The following is a 20,049-nucleotide window of genomic DNA, read 5'->3' as shown; positions in this document are numbered from 1 at the left end:
GACGCGGAGCAGGTGAAGGTCAAGCATCAGCTCTACGCCCACCTTCCAAACCGCGCCATCAGGGTGGGACACTGCACACACAGTCAGCAAAGGACACAGGGCCCATCGCACTTTGCACTGTGCTCATTCTTACCACATGTGCCAGGGAGACCCAGCACATGCCGGGATTGGTTATTGGTGGCACACCGAGGAAGGCTGGGACTGTTAGCCAGAGGCTGTGCTTTACAAGAGACTGGAGTCCACAGAACAGTAAAGACTTTTGGTGGTGTGAGGGGTAGGGAGGGTCGGGGACTGGCTAGGAAGAGGTCTTACCTCTAAAACAAGGTCTGAATTTTCATGCCTTCCAATCGTAGTGCTTTTATTCAGGACAAAATAGCCTTCTGCACTCTTTAGATAGGCTTTCATATTCTCTGCTTTCCCTATAAAAGGTTTTCAGAAAACAATTTTGTTAGAAAAATACAGTCCTCTAATTATTCAATGTCATATTTAGAATGAATGGAATACACCATAATGTCCACAGGAGAAGTCAGCAGAGGTAGGAGTGGATAGCTGGATTTAACAATGATCACAATGATAATTCCGCACATTTTTAAGACTGTCCTTTTAACAGTGATAGCCGGCATAGATGAGCTTGCTTCTGATCACAAGAGGAAATCCTTTATGTAATTCAGAGCACAAACAAGCAATAGCAAAAAAAAAAAAAAAAAACAAACAAATCCGAATTCCACTGATAACCGCTCTCCACCTCCCATTAAGCTTAGTTTGGGGTTAGTTATCTGACAGAATCAAGTACTCAGTGTTACTAACCCACCACTTACTAGCTCTGTGACTCTGGGTGATTTACTTATTCTCTCTCTATGCTTCTGTTTCCTCATCTGTAAAATGGGGCTAATAATACTCTGTATCCCAAAGAGTTTTGTGAGGATTAAATGTGAAGCATCTAGAATGGTGATTGCTACACTAAACACCCATTTGTCCTACTGTGATTGTGACTGTTATTAATCTTGGGCTTCTGAACTTTGACTCAAGAAACCCCAACTTCTACAGAGCTTCTTAAAGTGTGGAAGAGTCAGTCATCAAGGAAATGGGCATTAGAAGATACTTTCTTTTTAAGTCACCGCATTCCTTCATATATTTAGGTTGAAAAAAATGATTTCCAAAGACAAAATATCAAGATTATAGCTTGGCTGTACGGTCAAGACTCTGTACGTATCTTTTGCTGGCATTTTATTAGGAAAATGTCAAACACACAGAAAAGTTGAAAGAAGTGGATGGTGAACTTCTATAGAACCACCACCCAGATTCTACAATCAACATTTTGTTCTATTTGCTTTATCACATATCTACCCATCTATACATTTTATATTTTAATGCATTTCAAAGTAAATCCTATACATGGTTTTAAAATTTATTTATTAATTTTTGGCTGTGTTGGGTCTTCGTTTCTGCGCGAGGGCTTTCTCTAGTTGTGGCAAGCGGGGGCCACTCTTCATCGCGGTGCGCGGGCCTCTCACTATCGCGGCCTCTCTTGTTGTGGAGCACAGGCTCCACATGCGCAAGCTCAGTAGTTGTGGCTCGCGGGCCTAGTTGCTCCGCGGCACGTGGGATCTTCCCAGACCAGGGCTCGAACCCATGTGCCCTGTATTAGCAGGCAGATTCTCAACCACTGCGCCACCAGGGAAGCCCTATACATGTTTTTTATTATTTATTTATTTATTTGTTTATTTATTTATTTTAATTTTTTTTTTTTTTTTTTGCGTTACGCGGGCCTCTCACTGTTGTGGCCTCTCCCGTTGCGGAGCACAGGCTCCGGACGCACAGGCTCAGAGGCCATGGCTCACGGGCCCAGCCGCTCCGCAGCATGTGGGATACTCCAAGACCGGGGCACGAACCCGTGTCCCCTGCATCGGCAGGCAGACTCTCAACCACTGTGCCACCAGGGAAGCCCATATATACATGTGTTTTAAAACATAAAAATTTCAGTGACTTCAGCTGGTTCCAAGATGTTGATGATAATTCACATGATATTGGACTTCTGATCCATCTCAGTGCCATGTCACAGATAGCCTCTTTTCTTTATTTCCTTTTTTTTTTTTTTTGGCTCTGTTGGGTCTTCGTTGCTGCATGCGGGCTTTCTCTAGTTGCGGCGAGCGGAGGCTACTCTTCCTCACGGTGCGCAGGCTTCTCACTGCGGTGGCTTCTCCTGTTGGGGAGCATGGGCTGTAGGTGTGCAGGCTTCAGTAGTTGCAGCACGTGGGCTCAGTAGTTGCGGCACTAGGGCCCTAGTTGTGGCTCGCTGGCTCTAGAGTGCAGGCTCAGTTGTGGTGCACTGGCTTAGTTGCTCCGAGGCACGTGGGATCTTCCTGGACCAGGGCTCGAACCCGTGTCCCCTGCATTGGCAGGTGGATTCTTAACTGCTGAGCCACCAGGAAAGTCCCCAAAGTCTCTTTTCAACTGAAAGGTCACTGAAGTGTGAAGTTGTTAAACTGTGGATAAAAACAAAAATCTCTAGGTCTGACCGTAGAGGGTCTCCTGTCTGACTCTGCTTTCCATCAACATCTCCATCATCATTCCATCACTGAATCCCTACTAAGTGCCAGGCACTGGGCTATCCTTTTACACACATGGCCTCTTTTCATCCTCAGAACCACCCTGCGAGGCAGGTGTCAGTATTGTCCCGCTTTACAAATGAGGAAACTGAGACTCAGAGAAGTTAAGGTCACACAGTAGTAAGTGTGTGACAACTCTGGGCCTTTGCATGTAACCAGTGTACAAACCTCCATTGCTGCTGGTGGGGCAGAGTAGGGGTGGGGGAATTGCACTGTCTGCTGACACTTGGCACATGTAATAAAAGAAAGTCCTTGAAACCAGCATTCTATCCTCTGAAAGGAAGACAAGACCCTACCTGGGGGTAAGAGAAATAAAAATAAGCTGGATAGTTTATATTTGTAAACTTTGAGGCCTGTGGATGTCCCACAAATATTGATGCTTTCATATAATGAGAAATACATTTGATTAAGTTCGCTGTCATGTATACAGGGGAAAAGACATTTCCTCTTCCCAAAGAACCATGCTCTGCTGCCTTCAGTTATTAATCTTCAATTGCAGAGGACCATGTTAGCACGCAACACATTCAAGTCTAATTAAGCTAAAATGGAAACTTCCAAGAAATGTCTCTTCTGCAGGAAAACCACAGGAAACGCCACTAATCGAAAACTTAAACTTGGATTATGCACATATTTGTTGTTTAGCTCTCACCCCAGACGTCCCCAAGGCTGGGGTCTTCTCTCTGCTCAGACGTCCCCCTTCGGGGCAACCACCTGACCACTCTGGCTAAAGGCACCCTCAGTCATGTTATTCCCCTGCTAGTTTTCCCCTGCTGTGTTTCCTTCCTTGTACTTATCATTCTCTGACATGTTCTTGTTCCTTTCTTTAGTTATGCTTGCTGTTGGTTTCTCTTTCACTAACATATATGTTCCTGGAAAACCAGGACTGTGTTCATTTTGTTCAGAAGCGATTCTTCATGGGTATTTTGTGTTTGTACCCATCTTCAGAGCAAAGGCATTGAAAGATTTTGTCCTGCACTCACTTTCCGAGGCTGCTTGTATGGCAAACAGCCTGGGAGGATAGAGGTAATGTTTCTAATAAAGATAACGGCTCCTTCTGGGGCAAAAGTTGGGCAGGTTTGCTAGCAGCCCCTTTCAAAGATTGCAGTTTCCTGAGTTTGGAGTTCCTTACCTGGGACACAGACCCACTGTGCGCACAGCATCCACACTGGCTGCTCTGCACCACCCCGAGGGACTTTCAGGGCAACAGGAACCAATGTGCATATGCAGCTCTGCTGCCTGTTATGTCGGTTGTGCTGTGAGTCATCAAGTTCTTTGTTTCTGGCCCAGGAGTCTCTTGTCTTCTGCCAGGAACTATAAGCTGGGCAGGCTAACTTACTAACTTTCAAACAGGGTCAAATGTCAGACCCTTTGCAGTTCCTGCCAGTTCTGTGCATTACCCCTTCTCCAGGGTAGGGGGCGGCGGGGGGGCAGAACCTGACACATAGTAGGTGCTTGGGAAACACTTGCTGAGTGAATGAAAATACAAAGGGCACCTCAAAGCAAGTCAGTACAGCCAGCTGGCTAGGAAGCTTTGATAGTAACTACCTTTCATTTTTCCTGTCAGTATCTAGCTTACATGACTCCTTGGAAAACCTAAATTCTATCTCTTTAGCTTTTGGATTGGACAATATTTCTCCACCTTCATTTTGCCCTGTGCATCACTTCCTTGCGTGAAAACACTGTCAAAGTAATTTGAATGTGTGGAGCTCTGTGAATTCGTTCTTACTCAGGGCCATGGAGCACCAGCCACAGGAAAGAGCAAAAGGGCTTCAGTCATCTGCGTTCCCCCGACCACTTTGGATGGCTCAGAATTGGGCTATAGGAGCAAACTTTCTTTTGAGGTTTACAGTGGCCTCAAAGTTCCTTAAAGAAGGGGAGTTCAGGTAAGGGGCGGGTGTGTGTGTGTGTGTGTGTCTCTGACCATTGGGTGGGTGTTGTCCATAAATCAGGGGAAACAGGGGTTCCTCTCTTAATCCCAGCTATACCCACAGGACATCCAAGAGCTGGTGCCCAGGAGAGGCTTAAAGCTCCCGTGCCGCCTCCCTTGGGGGGCGAGGTAGGGGCTGCACTTAGGAAGGAACGGCTGGTGTTGGGGCACCTTTTCTGGGGTGCTCCTGGCGACCCGAGCCTGGATCAGAGAGTTCGGACTCGGCTGGCGCCGGGTCCCCTGCCTATCCCAACACCCTTGACCTCGCAGGGCTGGCCTCCTCCGGCCCAGGTTTCCTCCCGCCGCCTCCTCGCGCGCCGCTCTCACCTGGCCTGAGGAAGAAGCCCACGCCTCGTCCTCTGCCAAGAAGCCCTGACCTCCGCCCTGCCGCCCTCCCGCGGAGTCTCCAGGCGACAGCCTGCAGCCCGTGCGCCCGCCCGGCCTGTGTACGAACGTCGCCACGGCAACGCCATTCTGACGGCCGAGCTGGGGAGGGGCGTGGCGTGCGCGGCGCCCGAGGATGAGGGGCAGGTGCGCTGGCAGCACCCGGCCAATTACAGCCCGCTGCAGCGCTGCGAGCCCTCCCCGACCTGCCCCGTAGAGGTCCCCAGCCCCGTTTCCAGGATGGGGAAACAGGCTCAGTGTTCACAGAAGTAGCTCCAAGTCTTACAGCGGGGAAGGAGCAGACTGGAGAATCCTTCCTACTGACCTTAGCTCTAGGCTCGGTGCGTTGAGGAGGGGGTGGTCAGGCGTGGGAGGGTAATGGAGCTGAACCACGAGAAGCCTGGAGGTTGGTCCCCCCCGTCCCACCCGAATCTCTAGTTCTCTCTGTTGTGGAGGAGAAAACAGAGTAAGCTGGGGGACCATCACTTCTGGGGATGGGGGTGGAGATGGGAGATGGGTGCGGTGGAGGGAACACTTCTGAAAGAATGGAAGATTCTCCCACGTGCTAGGGAAGGGGTATTTACAAGCCCACAGCCTTACTGTTCCTGTCCTTCCCTGTCAAAACTCGCGTTTATTCATTCATGTGTTCTTTACTTCTACAAACATCACCTGAGTCCCTACAAGGTCAGACGGTGGCCCCAGTGTTGACCTGGATCAGATCCTTAAGAAATCCCCCCGCACCCCCCATGGGCACGGGGCTGGGGGGATGGAGCGTGTGGAGAAGACATGCAAATGCCAACTATCTCCCCTCACCCCATGTCACCTCTTTTCAGATCAGCCCCTTCTGTCTGGGAGCAGAACAGACCTGCTGACTACCTACAGAATGCCTCATTTCCCTGCCAGGAAATGACTGACAAGGTGCCCCAAGACAAACTCAAAATATTCATCTGAGAAAGATGAAAGATGGCAGACTCCACTCTAGTCAATTAGAAGAAGATATAAGAGAGAAAAATCATGGAAATCGATATGGGATGGAATATATGGTAAAGATGCTCCCACATGCCTAGAGGCTCTTAGAAATGCACATTCCCTGGCACAGACCTCAGAGATTCTGATTAAGCAGCTCTGGAGCATGGTCCAGGAATGAATTTGTTGCATTCTTGCAAATTCCTTGTGCATTTGTTAAAAGCTTGGCAAAACCTCAGGACTTATTCAACCCTGCAGTTGAATGGCAGAGCCCTCCCAGAACTTTTCCCTAGAAATCTCTTCCAGGCCCTCAGTCAGCCTGGAAAGTTCTGCCATTCGACCAGAAAGACCTTAGGAATGTATGAGGAGTGACCACAGAGGCCGGGGCCCTGAGTGGTAACTTCAGAGGAACAGAGAGGGTCAGGCTCAACTCTCCAGGCACATTTCTGCCTCAGGGCCTTTGCAGTTACTGTTTCTTCTCCCTACCAGGCACTTCCCCCAGGGATCTCCTTCAGCTCCTTTAGATTTTTACTCAAGTATCACCCTATTTAAAAGGGTCTTGGAATTCCCTGGCGATCCAGTGTTTAGGACTCGGTGCTTTCACTGCCCGGTTCGATCCCTGGTCGATCCTGCAAGCCCCATGATGCCACCCAAAAAAACAAAACAAAACAAAAAACACACCCCCAAAAACATGAATAACAAAACAAACACCTCACTCTATTGCTCTTCCCTTCATCTTACCACTCCTCTAACATGCTATTTATTTAGTTTTCTTCTCTTATTTGTTGTCAGTCTCCCCACTCCCAACTCCCCCCTGCCCCCAACTTAAGCTCCATGAGGGCAGGGATTTTTTTCTCTTTTGTTCACTGCTGTATCACCAGTACCTAGAACAGTGCCTGAATGAACGAATGAGTGAATGAACAGGGGCAGCCCTTGCCACCCGCCCACAGCCTTGCCTCCTACTCTTGAGCTGCTGAGCTGAACTGTCCTTACCCCAGGACCTAGGCTTCTGTAGCCTTGGCCCTCCCCAGCCCCACCCCCATCTCCATGCTTGTCTTCAGTCTCATCAACATGAGCACAGAACAGCAACCCTGCTCACTGCCAGCCAGACCCTATGGAGCCCATTCAGGCCAGCCTGGAGCCGGAGCCGCTCATGGCCCCCTGATAGGCTTGGGAGAGCATATGTTGCCATTAGTCCATCTCTCGATGAGGAAATACTAAACGCAGAACAAAGCTGACATTCAGGCTCACTGGAGCAGAAATTGCCAAATCTTGATTGGATCCTGCCGCTCCCCACAGGATGCCACAGTCATCTCAAAGGGTGTGTGAAAGTCTAAAAACCCAGTTCCATGTCATCCACTTAAATTTCAAAAACAGAAACTAAAATACCCCAATAACTCATGGCTTTATCATAGCATGTCCTGGGCTGAGTGAGAGTTGTACTTTGCAATGATAGGGTGATCAAAATACTGCACCTGGGGAATTCCCTGGCGGTCCACTGGTTCGGACTTGGTGCTTTCACTGCCATGGCCCGGGTTCAATCCCTGGTGGGGAAATTAAGATCCCGCAAGCCACACGGCATGGCCAAAAAAAAAAAAGAGGTTTCTAGCTTATATGGGCTCCTTGGTGATGCCTGTAATCAATCAATCTTATTGAGCTCTGGGTGGCTACCAAGGCTGTACTGTATCTCAATCAACATCAGGATGCTGGTGTCTGAAAGGCCTGGGTCCATGTCCCAGCTTTGTCATTCCCAGCTGTCCTCCTAATACTGGAGCGAGTGATGTTAACTCCGGGCTTTCCACCCGCAGGGCACTGTCCCAGTCCTTCCTGTGGATCATCTCATTTAATCCTCACCATAACCTGGGGCAGTAGGTGTGTATGAAACACCTGGAACAGGGAGCTCTGCAGAGAAATGCTCAAAAATGTCGTGATGGGTATTATTTCTATCACATCACTCCCACTTGAACAGGAAAATAAGGCTCAAGAGACATGGAGGTATGTGACCAAGGTGACACAGCCAGAAAAGGATTTGAATCTAGATGACTGTGATGGGAAGGTATTTTCCCCGGGGACCACAGGTGACAGGTGTCACAGCCACGAGACACCCATGCTCACCACCTGCTTTCCCTCAGCCCTGAACAATCTGGGCTTCTGGCTGTCCTGAAGTTTGGGCAGTGCCTGCAGCAAGAGGGGGAGGGAGCTGAGGCCAAGAGGGCGTAGCTGGAGCTTGCCAGGGACCTCTCCTGCCACCCACTGGGCTTCTTTCCTGCAGGACCTCTGCCCCATAAAATCTCATTGGGCCACAGTTACCTTCCCTGGGCTGTCCTTGACTGGGAGAGCCCATCCACTGTGCCCCCTCCCGAGATCTGCTTGTTGTCCCCTGCATTCCAACAAGAAATGAATGCTGGCCTCCTGCCTGGAAGAGGTAGGGAGCTTGCCCAGCCTTTAAGGGGTAAGAGAGAGCCAGGGAAAGAGCTGGAACAGGAGAAAGGGAGTGTAAAAGAGAGAGAGAGCTCTCGAAGATCAGGAAGTAGCTAAGCTGTTGAGTAGGTGTCAGATGGGAGAGCAAAGGGCCATTGGAGGCTCCACAGTCCATTCATAACCTGACGCTATGGGCTAAGGAAATGCAGGTTTTTATACACACACACACACACAGGTTCACAAAAATAAATTCAAACCACAAAATCACAGCTGGTCACTGAGGCCTTCTGCAGCCGTGCTCACCCACTTCCCCTGTCAGAAAATGAGAAATCACCCAGGTGTTTTCTCAGATAGAGACAAGGCTGGTTGGGACATTCATCTCTTGCAAATCAGAGCTTTGCCGGGGGCTTCCCTGGTGGCGCAGTGGTTGAGAATCTGCCTGCCAATGCAGGGGACGTGGGTTCGAGCCCTTGTCCGGGAGGATCCCACATGCCGCGGAGCATCTAGGCCCGTGAGCCACAACTACTGAGCCTGCACGTCTGGAGCTTGTGCTCTGCAACAAGAGAGGCCGCGATAGTGAGAGGCCTCTGCACCGTGATGAAGAGTGACCCCCGCTTGCCACAACTGGAGAAAGCCCTCGCACAGAAACGAAGACCCAACACAGCCAAAAATAAATAAATTAATTAATTTAAAAAAATTAAAACAAAAACAAAAAACTACTCTCTCAAAAAAAAAAACAACAACACAGAAAAAAAGCTTTGCCAGGGAGGTCAGTCTGTATGTTCTGTTTGAAAGCTGCAGATGAAGGGTGCTGATCCCACCTCTGATCGGCCTGGTTTCGTTTGTTTGTTTGTTTTATTCTGTCTGTACCTCACTTCTCTCACCTGTAAAATGGAGGTAATAACAGCATTGACTGTAAAGACCAAATGGGTTAATATGTGTGAAGTAGTAAACTGTGCCCGATACCACACACTCCTTCTGTGAATGTCCGCGTTGCTGTCTGTCTCTTTGCTTGTTTTTGTTGTTTTCTTGATGATGTGGGAGGACAGCACCATCTCAACCCGATCACGGCCATCCTGGGGAGAACTTTGATTTGCATCGTCTCAGTCCCAACCCAGAGCAAACTTGACCTCAGAACACTCGCATATCATCTTGCTTGTTGCCCAGGGACCTTTCTGGGTGTGGGTGTCAGAGGCAGGCTGAGCTCCCCTGATCGCTGCTAGAGGGATTCTGAGAATCCAGCTGGTCTCTGTGGGGTGGCACCTGCAGGACAACTCCATAAATTCGACTTGCAGGCATCCAGGCAAATCAACCTCCACTACTTCTTTTTTTGAGATTAACAATGAACCATTATGAATGAGGTGAACCAAACTAGCTAATATTTATTGAGGCTTGTTAGGTACCAGCCACTATGCCATGCACTGTTTTATTTAATTCTTAGCCCAACCCATTTTACAGAGGCGGGCTCAAAAAAGTCAAGTAACTTGCCCAGTTACAAATCTTGTAAGTGATAGGTCCAAGATTCGAACCCTAGCTGTTGGACTCCAGCATATTGTCATTTTTGTAAACTTTTGTTTTCAAAACATAATCTACATCTCGAAAAGAGCACAACTGATAAGTGTACGCTTGAAGAATTTTCACAAAGTGTATGCACCCACCCTAACCAGAACCCAGAACAAGAAGCAGAACATTACCACCCGCCCCCACCCCTCCGAGAAGACTCCCTGTGTTCACTTCTGGTTAGCCCCTCCCGCTTGTCTGACTTCCAATCATAGATTAGTTCTGCTTGTTTTTGAACTTCATGGAAATGGAATCTTACAGATTCCATTCGCTGCCTGGTTTCTTTCACTCAACTATGTGAGGTTCGACCATGTTGTCTGATGTAGCTGTGGTTCATTCATTCTCACTGCTGCATTGCTTTACACTCTGTTATCTATTCCTGCAGAACAAATTATGGCAAACTTAACGGATCCAAAAAACACACACTTATGTCACAGTTTGTGTGGGTCAGGAATCCGGGCACTGCTTAGCTGGGTTCTCTGCTCATGGTCTCTCCCAGGCTGCAATGAGGGAGGTGGCCAGGGCTGGGGTCTCATCTGAGGCTCAGCTGGGGAAGGACCCTCTTTCCAGTTCATGTGGTGGTTGGCAGGATACAGTTTCCTGAGGGTTGTTAGTTAGTCTGAGGGCCTCACCTCCTTGCTGGCTGTTAGCCAGAGATCCTGCACTGTTTCTTGCCATGTGGGCCTCTCCATAAGGTGGCTTGCTTCATCAAAGCCAGTGAGAGTCCTTAGAGAGAGTCTCCAGGCAAGATGGAAGTTACAATCTTCTGTAACATAATCACAGAAATGACATGCCCATCACCTTTGCAGCATCTACTGATTAGAAATAAGGTACAGTCCTGCCTACTCTCAAGGGGAGGGGACACAGAGGTGTGAACACCAGGGATAATTGGGGGCCGTTGTGTATGCCTTTTGGTCTGCACGTGTGCACATATTTCTTGGGTATATATCTAGGAGTAGAATTTCTGGGTCCCACATACGTCCCGCTTTACGAGATTCTGCCAAACATTTTTCCAAAGTGCAGGTACCCTCTACACTCCCTCAGCAGGCTATGAGCTTCCCAGTTAGAGCACATGCTTTCAATACACTCCTCCCCTCTCTCCTTACAGAAGGGGTGTTTGAGCTGGGGCTCTTCGGGACGACAGGTCCTAATTCTGGGCCCATGTCAGAATCACTGAATTCCCGGGCCGCTTCGCCAGACATTCTGATCATTTGAGGGCTCAGATACAAACTGGAAGGTCCACTCCATAAGGCGAGGATCCCTGTACCCTTGGTGCCCGGAGCAGTACCTGGCAGCAGTACCTGGCAGGTACCAGGGAGCTGGCACTCAATAAATGTTTTTTTGATTAAGTGAATGAGTTTAGGAACTATTGTTCAAGAGATGGGCCCCAGGGCGGGTATAAGCTGCTTAAACGGGAAGGAAACTTTGTTGTGACTGAGGCTGTGTTCATTTTTCTGGGAAGAGGGCTCAGAACCTCAACCAGGTATGTCCCCAACAAAGGTTAAAGGCCGCTGTGATTGGCTACTGTCCGGCTTAGGTATTTTATCACATGAAGAAAGAATTGGTCCCGGGGTAGGTGGCATGGGAACTGTGGACAAGGTCCCATGGTCCTTAGAAGTAAAAAGCGAGACAGTGCTTGCCTGGGGTGGCTCATAAACTGAGACCTTGCTTGTTTTGACCTTTGACCCATGGTAACTCTTTTGGTACATCTAGCCACTGCCTGGCCTCTTGGGACCCTCCCTGTGTCTGTCTGTTGAACAGAAAATTCCAGAAGGCCTCGGTGCCCTGAGTTTCCATCAGGGGCAAGCCAACATGAGCCCTAGCTTTTGAAAAACCGCTTTCAATCCATAGAAAGCCTCCCAGTTTATCTGGTTTGAGATGACCTCATCCTTTGTCACCTTCTCTCTTGTTTTCTGGAGGTTGCTCAGCGTCTTGCTGCTCTCTGCATTCTTTTCTCACGTGAACAGTGCACCTATTTTGGGCATTTTGTCGTTGTTGTTTTGGGTCATTCCCATCACACATTTTTTGTATTCCTTTCCAGTCAGATCAACCTCATGCCTCTCTAGACATTTCTTCTCAGGTTTCCTCTGAATCATTTCGTTTGGTCTAAATATGTCCAGTGTTTCCTCCTTCCTCACTGCACTCCACATAGACCCTCTCTTTTCCCCGGAATAACTGTTCTTTTCTTTCGAATCCCTGACCCAAATCCTCATCTTTCACCATGTTATTTGACTTCTCCTAAGAACTGATTGTTTTTTGAAACTTAAGCCTCAAATATCATCCCTTCTAATCTGCGTCTGAATTTGGATCACGGTCAAGAAGCAGGCGAGACAGGAATGTGGCTGGGTAATTAGGATCCTCAGCAGAAGGGCTGAGTGTTCATCGGGGGGGTCAGAGGGGCCTGGGGATGGAGGGAGAGGTATCTTCTTCTGCCTCGGGTAGGGCTTAGGGTGGGGTTGTCAGGAAAGCGCTAAGAAAAAAGGACCCATTTGACTTGAGTTCTGAAGGAAGAGTAGGATTTCCGGAGGTAGAGCAGGGAGAGCAGAGGATAGTCCAGGGAAGGAGCAGTGGGAATGGAGGCTAGAAGATGAGTCATCAGAGACGCTAGGGACAGGAGTACAGAAGGAGAGGGCTGGCCAGGTGCTGAGACCGCACACTGAAGGTCCATGGTCAGCCTTCAGATATGTTTGTCTGGCTTTCCCAACGTGTTAAAAGACTTTTAATTAGTTGCTGAAGGAATAGGCCTCTTTCTGTGGAGTGACAGAGAAACCTATTCAAATTGGCTTCAGCATGAATGCAAATTCACTGGTTACCAAAAATGAAAATTCTAGAGGGAACCTCTGGGTTCAGGCTCAGATGATTTCATGAGGCCTTGGCCTCTCTCCAGCTCTCAGGGATTCTTTGTACCATGTGGACCCAACCTTAGACAGAATCTCTGTATAATGGTCACAAAAAGGCGGCCGAAGCTCCAACCCTTACATCTTCTCAGCTTTAAATTCCATAGGGAAGTATAGGAGTCTTTTTCCTAAGCTTCCCCCAATGGCCTCACTGCTTCTCATTTTCTCTGGGTGGGTCACAAGCCCATTGCTGAGCCAATTATTGTGGCCCAGGAGACTGCTCTGATTGGCTGAGCTTGAGCCAACATGCCCATCCCTGCAGCCAGAGGTGGAATCAACAGCGTCTCTGAGAAACTGGACTGAGACTAGGAGAAAGGTGTTGTCCCCAAAGGAGGATCATAACGCCATAATATTTTAGAAGAGGTGAATTGTTATTAGGTGACGAAAACCAGATGTCTACCACAGTAGCCAACATGTACAGATCATTAACATCTGGATTTATGCCTTTTTTTGCGAAAATGGGAATATCTGGCAATACCTGGACTCTCTTCTTGTATATAGATCAACAATCTGCTGGGGATGAGTAGAGGCTCCCTCTTTAGATACAGCCTATGTTCTGCCTGCCCAATGCACTGCTCATATTTCCTCTCTGGCTCCTGGAAGCACTTGAATTTTTATTGCCAGCATAATTTGATTCTGTAAAGAAATCTGTTTTTCCCACCAGAATGGAAGAGCCAAATGTACAGGGGTCAAATAGCTCTCCTGTGCTCCCACAAACTCCTGAGGACAAATGCCTGGCCATTTTTAATAGTCTCATTCCTTGCTCATTTTAAAAGCCTTCTTTAAAAAAAAATATTGAATACATAGTGATTTTAGAATCTGTTATCTGATAATTCCAACATCTGAAGTCTTTGGGTGGGAGTGGCAGAGGGGTGGTGTCTCAATGTCTTGTTTGTTGTGTCTGCTTACTCTGGCTCATACTGACTTATTGCTTGGATGTTTATGATCTGTGATCTCATTCTTGATTGAACTTAATCTGTGGGAATCCTGAGGGGTCTGATTCCTGGCTGCTTTTCTCTCGGAAGTCTTTTTTGTTTGTTTCAGCTGGATGCCGGGGATGCTAATAACCTCTGAACACTGACATTTATTTCCTCAACTTGGAGTTTTCCCACTGAATACATGGAGTATAAACTTGAGCCCCAGACCCACGTGGTTACAAACCTTCAGGGTGATCATCATCATCATCAGTATTGTGGCCATTATTAGCTTTCCCCTCCAGAGCCACATTGAAAACTACAGGTTTTCATAGGCTCTCCTTTCTGAAAGTCCAGAAAAAAAATTTTTTTAAGCCCTCCTCTTGCCAGGGTGTGGAGCATCTTTGAGGGTGCCAGCTTAATACAGGCATCTTAGACTTGGTTAGCTCATCTTGCAAAGGCCCAAGGCTTAATCTCCCTTTTCCTGCACTTACTAAAGGCAAATGGCTTCCTCATTTGCTTATGCTTTGGTTGTAGCTCACTCTGTTTGTGTGTGTGTCTGTATGTTCCTTTGAGATTGCCTACATAAAAATTGTTTTTTATTCTGGGATTTTGGAAACACACACGAAACTAGAGAAGCCTGCGATTAACTCCATGTATTCATCATCCAGCTTCAACATTTTCCCAGTGTTCTCTCATTCTTTTTTCTCCCTTTTTGAGTTTTTTTCTAGGTTAATTTAAAGCAAGTTGTGTCATTTCACCCATAAAGACATCCTAACTGAAAGGACTTTTTTTTCCTTTATATTATCCCTGCCTTGACATGATCACAGCTAAAAATACTTATAATCATTCCTGAATATCATCTAATATTCAGTCCATGCTCACATTTCCTTGATTCTCTCAGAGATATCTTTTTTACTTTTATCTTTGTTAGAATCAGGATCCAGACAAGGTCCACACATTACACTTGGTTGTTATGTCTCTGAAATGTCTTTAATTCTGTAACAGCAACTCCCCGCCCCTGACCTTTTTTATCCCCCAGCCACTGATTTGTTGGAGAAACTGGGTCTTTTGTCCTGGAGAACATTCACATCCTGGATTTGGCTGATCACTTCTTCTTGGTTTCAGTTAACTTGTTCCTCTTTTCCCCATGTTTCCTGTAAACAAATAGTTAGATCTAGAGGTCTGAGGAGATCAAAGTCTTTTTGTTGTCCAGACGCCTTCATAGGCGGTACTGTGTGATCCATCCTGCATCACACAGTGAGCACATAATGTCTGGTCATCCTGTTTTTAACGATATTGAGATTGAATGGTAGGTCCAGTGCTAACAGACTGAGCCATCCATTACAAAGTCCCCAACGGCTTTTTTTCCCCCAATAATTAACATTTTTAATTATTCATTATGGTAAAATATACATAATATAACATTTACCATCTTAACCATTTAAAAATATACAGTTCGGGCTTCCCTGGTGGCACAGTGGTTGAGAGTCCGCTTGCCGATGCAGGGGACGCGTGTTCGTGCCCCGGTCCGGGAAGATGCCACATGCCACAGAGCGGCTGGGCCCGTGAGACATGGCCGCTGAGCCTGCGCGTCCAGAGCCTGTGCTCCACAATGGGAGAGGCCACAACAGTGAGAGGCCTGCGTACCGCAAAAACAAACAAACAAAACACACAAGTGGCACAGAGGAAGCCAGAATCTTGAGAATACCTGGGCCCAAGGAAATCTTGGAAGATAGTGAGTTAAAGAGAATAGTGAGGATAATGACGATGGTAGGAGAGCATGTATGCTTTGTGGGCCTATGTACTAAGGGTTTTGTATACAAGCTCCCATTGGGAAGGCTACGAGCTAGGTGCCATTTTTATTCTCATCTTAAAGAAGAGGGATCTGAGCTAATTAAGCAGAGGGAAGGTTAGGGGCTTTTCCTGGCTGAGACCACAAGACAAAGCGGTGGTCACGCGTCCTAGCCAGGACTTGATTGGCTGGAGATTTGATTGGCAGGAGAGCTGAGCGGCTTCTCCTGCCAGAAGCAGCCGCTGCCCTTCAGCCGTTCTTCCACTTCAAGCCCTGAGAAAGGGCTTGCGTGCTTCCCAAGTGGCAACTTCTGTGCATTTAAAAATTTCCTCTTGAAAATCCCAGCCTTAGCCCTTTCACAAAAGGTATCTGGGTCCTTTCTTGGCCGTGGCCTAGTCGTATTCACCAAAGAGAAGAGCGCGTCCCATAAGAGCTGGCGGCTTTGGGAGGACCGGGGAAGGCGTCAGCTGGCAGGAAGCTCCCTGAAAGAAATAGAGGAATCCCCACCCATCCATGAGCTGCCTATTCTTCACCCTTAGAAACGGGGCTTGTGATATGCCAGGCACTGCAGGCATTTTGCCATTTAACCCTCCCGCTGCCCCACGGAGTAGGCCCCTTGCTAACAGTTTTGGTTGCTTTTGTTGAGGAACCTGGGATACAGAGGTCAAGCCACTTACTCAGGGTCATTCGGGGCAGTGGTGGGGCTTGACCCCTATTTGTTTGACTCCAAATCTGGCCTCTGAACTCTGAGAGACACTGCCGGCTTCTCGAGTGATGTGGGAAGTGGATTCGAGTGAGCACGGCCTGGGCCGCGGTTCCCGTCCCTCTGCCACATGGACAGAGCCACAGACCCAGTTCGCTGTGAAGGCCCAGCATCTTATACCAAGTCTCATTTTCACAGCCAGAGATATTAGTGTGGAAATAGGACTTTTGATTCTTGAAAGGTCTGCTTGGTGAAGAGATGGTCAAACATTTAAACTACAAACTCCATTTTTTTTGGGGGGGGGCAATTCTGAAGCTTAAGATGTGTAATTTCATCTCAGTGCTTCAACCTTGCCACCTCTGTGAACGGGTGAAGAGTTTCAAAGTTTCATACAGGAGGCTAAAAAACTAAGGCTCCTTGTGAAAATACTAAGTGTAAAACTTAGGAAAGAGGAATTCTACTTTCTGTTCTTTTCTGCTTAAAGACAACGAAGATATACTCCCTGGAAGGAACGGATGCCAAGACAGATGTATACAAGTGCCCTTTAGGATCCAGCAAAACTTTCAAATGTATTATTGTTTTCTTCCCGACAAACAGGGATTTCTGACGACATATTAACAACAAGCATGAAATGCAAACCTGAGTCCTGGAGTGAAACCCCCAGGAGCAATGGTGCGATGTATCCAAGGGGGCCACCCTGGTAAGGGAGACACAGAAGGAGGGGGTGTGGAAAAGTGAACATGGGCGGGGGAGGGCAGCAGGTGGGGAGGGAATCCTGTTTCTGCCACTTAGTAGCCAGGGAACGGTACCCTCTGTCAACTCACCTTTCCCCTCTCTCTAAGGGGCTGACACTTGCCAGCATCCCTTGCGGGTTGATGGGAGAGATGAAGCATGTGCGGTGTGGAGCAGGTGCCTGTCCCTTGGTAAGTCTTTCCCCCAGTTGTGAACTCCACGAAGTTGAAAGCTTCTAGCTGTAGCTCTTCTGGGGACCCTGACACAGGTTCAGCTTGGCCATTTCAGACCCTTCTCGGCTGAGGGACGTCCAGCGCCAAACAGGCTGGCATGTCCCTTGCGTTGTGTGTGAATGATGCAGCCCAGGAATAATGCATGTGAAACCTCATTATGTAAATCCTCAGGTTTTCAGTACATGACAATGGCTTTTTTGGGGCCCTTCTCTGTCCCATTCTGTGGTCTGGTGTCTCTGCTTTGGGACCTAGTCTGCCAAGCCCTGGGGGCGGGGGTGGGCACCTTGGGGAGGGGTGAGCTCTCCAGAGGGCACATCAAAGGGAAAGTCACAACTCTGTCACTGGCCCAGCTCTCCCTGGCATTGCTTGGTGTGAAAGGAAACTGTCCTCTGCCTGAGGCAGCCCCATGTCACACACAGACTAAGGCCTGTGATGTTTAATTCAGAGCAGTGAGCACTGGAAACACTGCATCCAGGCTCCCTCAGAGCAGGACAGCCACTTTTCATTTCTGGGGCTCTAAGCCAGAGAGCCTGCTGTCTGGAAACCTATTGCCTGGAAGGTTCGCAGGATGGAGGGCAGGCTTCTGCAAAGAACTATCTGACCATCACCTCCTGGTTGAGGAGAAGGGCACCCTTCTATGACCTTGGCCTCCTTAGAGCTCATGCAGGCAAGAAACACACACATACAAATACACACACATGCCAACCCACAGCACATACTCACATGTACACACATACACGCAAGCATGCGTGTACAAATACACAGCCCCAAGTCAGAAAGACTGGCGTACTATTCTGGCTACTCAGAAGAGGAAACCCAAATCTTTATTCTCAGAGAGCTTATTCCTCGGTGTATCCCTGGCACCTGGCAGAACAATGAAAATCAGAAGCGCCGCCTTTAAAAACACTCGGGCTGTTCACTCAACTAATTGTGGTCATCTTTTCAGGAGGCAGGGAAGTCAGATCATGATGCTGGACACCCTTAAGCTCAGTACAGTGCTGTGTGTCAATTATGTCTCAATAAAACTGGTAGAAAAAACAGTTATCTGGATAGAAAGAACAAGATAAAATACACGAATTATCAAAAGTTAAAAAAATACAGACGAGCTAGACTATGAGTCTCAGAAAGCACTGTTCACAACAGCCAGGACATGGAAGCAGCCTAAATGTCGATGGAGGAGTGGATAAAGAAGATGTGGTACAAATATACAGTGGAATACTACTCAGCCATAAAAAAGAATGAAGTAATGCCATTTGCAGCAACATGGATGGACCTAGAGACTATCATACGATGTGAAGTAAGTCAGACAAAGACAAGTATCATATGATATCACTTATATGTGGAATCTAAAAAAAAATGATACAAATGAGCTTATTTACAAAACAGAAACAGACTCACAGACTTTGAAAACAAACTTATGGTTACCAAAGTGGAAATGTGGTGGGGAGGGATAAATTAGGAGTTTGGGATTAACATATACACACTATTATATATAAAATATGTAATCAACAAGGACCTACTGTATAGCACAGGGAACTCTACTCAATATTCTGTAATAACTTATATGGGAAAAGAATCTGAAAAAGAATAGATATATGTGTATGTATAACTGAATCACTTTGCTGTACACCTGAAACTAACACAACACTGTAAATCAACTATACTCCAATATAAAATAAAAATTAACTTAAAAAAAAAGAAAGTTTAAAAAAATAGAGGCAAGCTAGACTATGAGTCTCAGAGAGGTTAAGCTGACATATATATATAGAATCTAAAAAAAAAAAAATGTTCTGATGAACCTAGGGGCAGGCCAGGAATAAAGACACAGATGTAGAGAATGGACTTGAGGACATGGGGAGGGGGAAGGGTAAGCTGGGACGAAGTGAGAGAGTGGCATGGACATATATACACTACCAAATGTAAAACAGATAGCTAGTGGGAAGCAGCTGCATGGCACAGGATCAGCTCAGTGCTTTGCGACCATCTAGAGGGGTGGGATAAGGAGGGTGTGAGGGAGACACAAGAGGGAGGGATGTGAGGATATACGTATGCATATAGCTGATTCACTTTGTTATACAGCAGAAACGAACACAACACTGTAAAGCAATTATACTCCAATAAAGATGTTAAAAAAAAAAGCTGCCTGAAGTCACACAGTAAATGGCAGAACAAGAGTCTAAACCTAAGTCTGCCTAACGCTAAAGCTATTCTGCCACCTTCCTTTGCAATGAGCGAATGCATTCTGTGCTGCCTGGATCCCACTGGGACCTCAGTTGGCTGTTTCTAAAGGGAGCTGAGGGGCAGCCTCAGAGGCTCTGCTCCGAGCAGGGACCTCTCACCTTCTGCTGCCTGATCGCCCTGGTGACCCTCTTCTCCTGGTGCAGCCGCTCTTCCATGTGCGCCAGGGCCTCCTTCAGCGGCGCCTTTTCTTCGGCCTCTCTGAAGATGTCCTTCAGCTTTGCCACCTGTGACTGGTACATCTGAACCGACACTTTGCTCTGCCTGAGCACACAGGAGAGACAAAGTCTCTTTTCTCCTCAGCTTTCTCACTCACCACCAATGCTCCCGACCTGGGAGATCCTCAGAACACTTCCATATATGCTTGGCTTCGCGGTTTCCTTACAAGTTGGGGGAAGGCTGAAGATGTGGGGACTAGAGGGCAGAATAAATAGCCCATTGGCTGTGGATGTGCAGCATGAAGGGGGCACAGGTTATGCTACCAGCCCCTCCCAATTTCCCAGAGAGGGTGGGGGAACGGATACCACTGAAAATACGATGGAATTACGAAAAGCACACACATGGTGAAACATCAGACACATTTATAAAAGGTGCACCTTATTCCTTAACAGTAGGGTACTTTAACTGCTGCTTTCTTGCCCAGAGACTTGGGTCCATCAGGCCCTGAGTC

The 20,049-nt window shown here is 47.6% G+C and overlaps 2 protein-coding genes across 2 annotated transcripts in view; one reads left to right on the top strand and one right to left on the bottom strand.

Moving 5' to 3' along the window:
- LOC309808830 (forkhead-associated domain-containing protein 1-like) overlaps window positions 1-20,049 on the top strand; it is a gene marked incomplete at both ends in the record, with an annotated part of 1,104,685 nt that overhangs the window by 718 nt on the left and 1,083,918 nt on the right. The window lies entirely within an intron of this gene.
- LOC309808008 (forkhead-associated domain-containing protein 1-like) overlaps window positions 19,448-20,049 on the bottom strand; it is a gene marked incomplete at both ends in the record, with an annotated part of 79,556 nt that continues 78,954 nt past the window's right edge. Inside the window, one exon of the mRNA XM_082628017.1 lies at window positions 19,448-19,643. Within this exon, the coding sequence (XP_082484143.1) occupies window positions 19,448-19,643 (196 nt within the window). The remainder of the gene's footprint in view (window positions 19,644-20,049) is intronic.

The sequence above is a fragment of the Mesoplodon mirus genome (genome assembly GCF_964341445.2).
Source record: "Mesoplodon mirus genome assembly, chromosome: 7".
NCBI lineage: Eukaryota > Metazoa > Chordata > Mammalia > Artiodactyla > Ziphiidae > Mesoplodon > Mesoplodon mirus.
The sequence above is the reverse complement of the archived record's forward strand: the minus strand, read 5'-3'. Positions and strand labels throughout refer to the sequence as shown.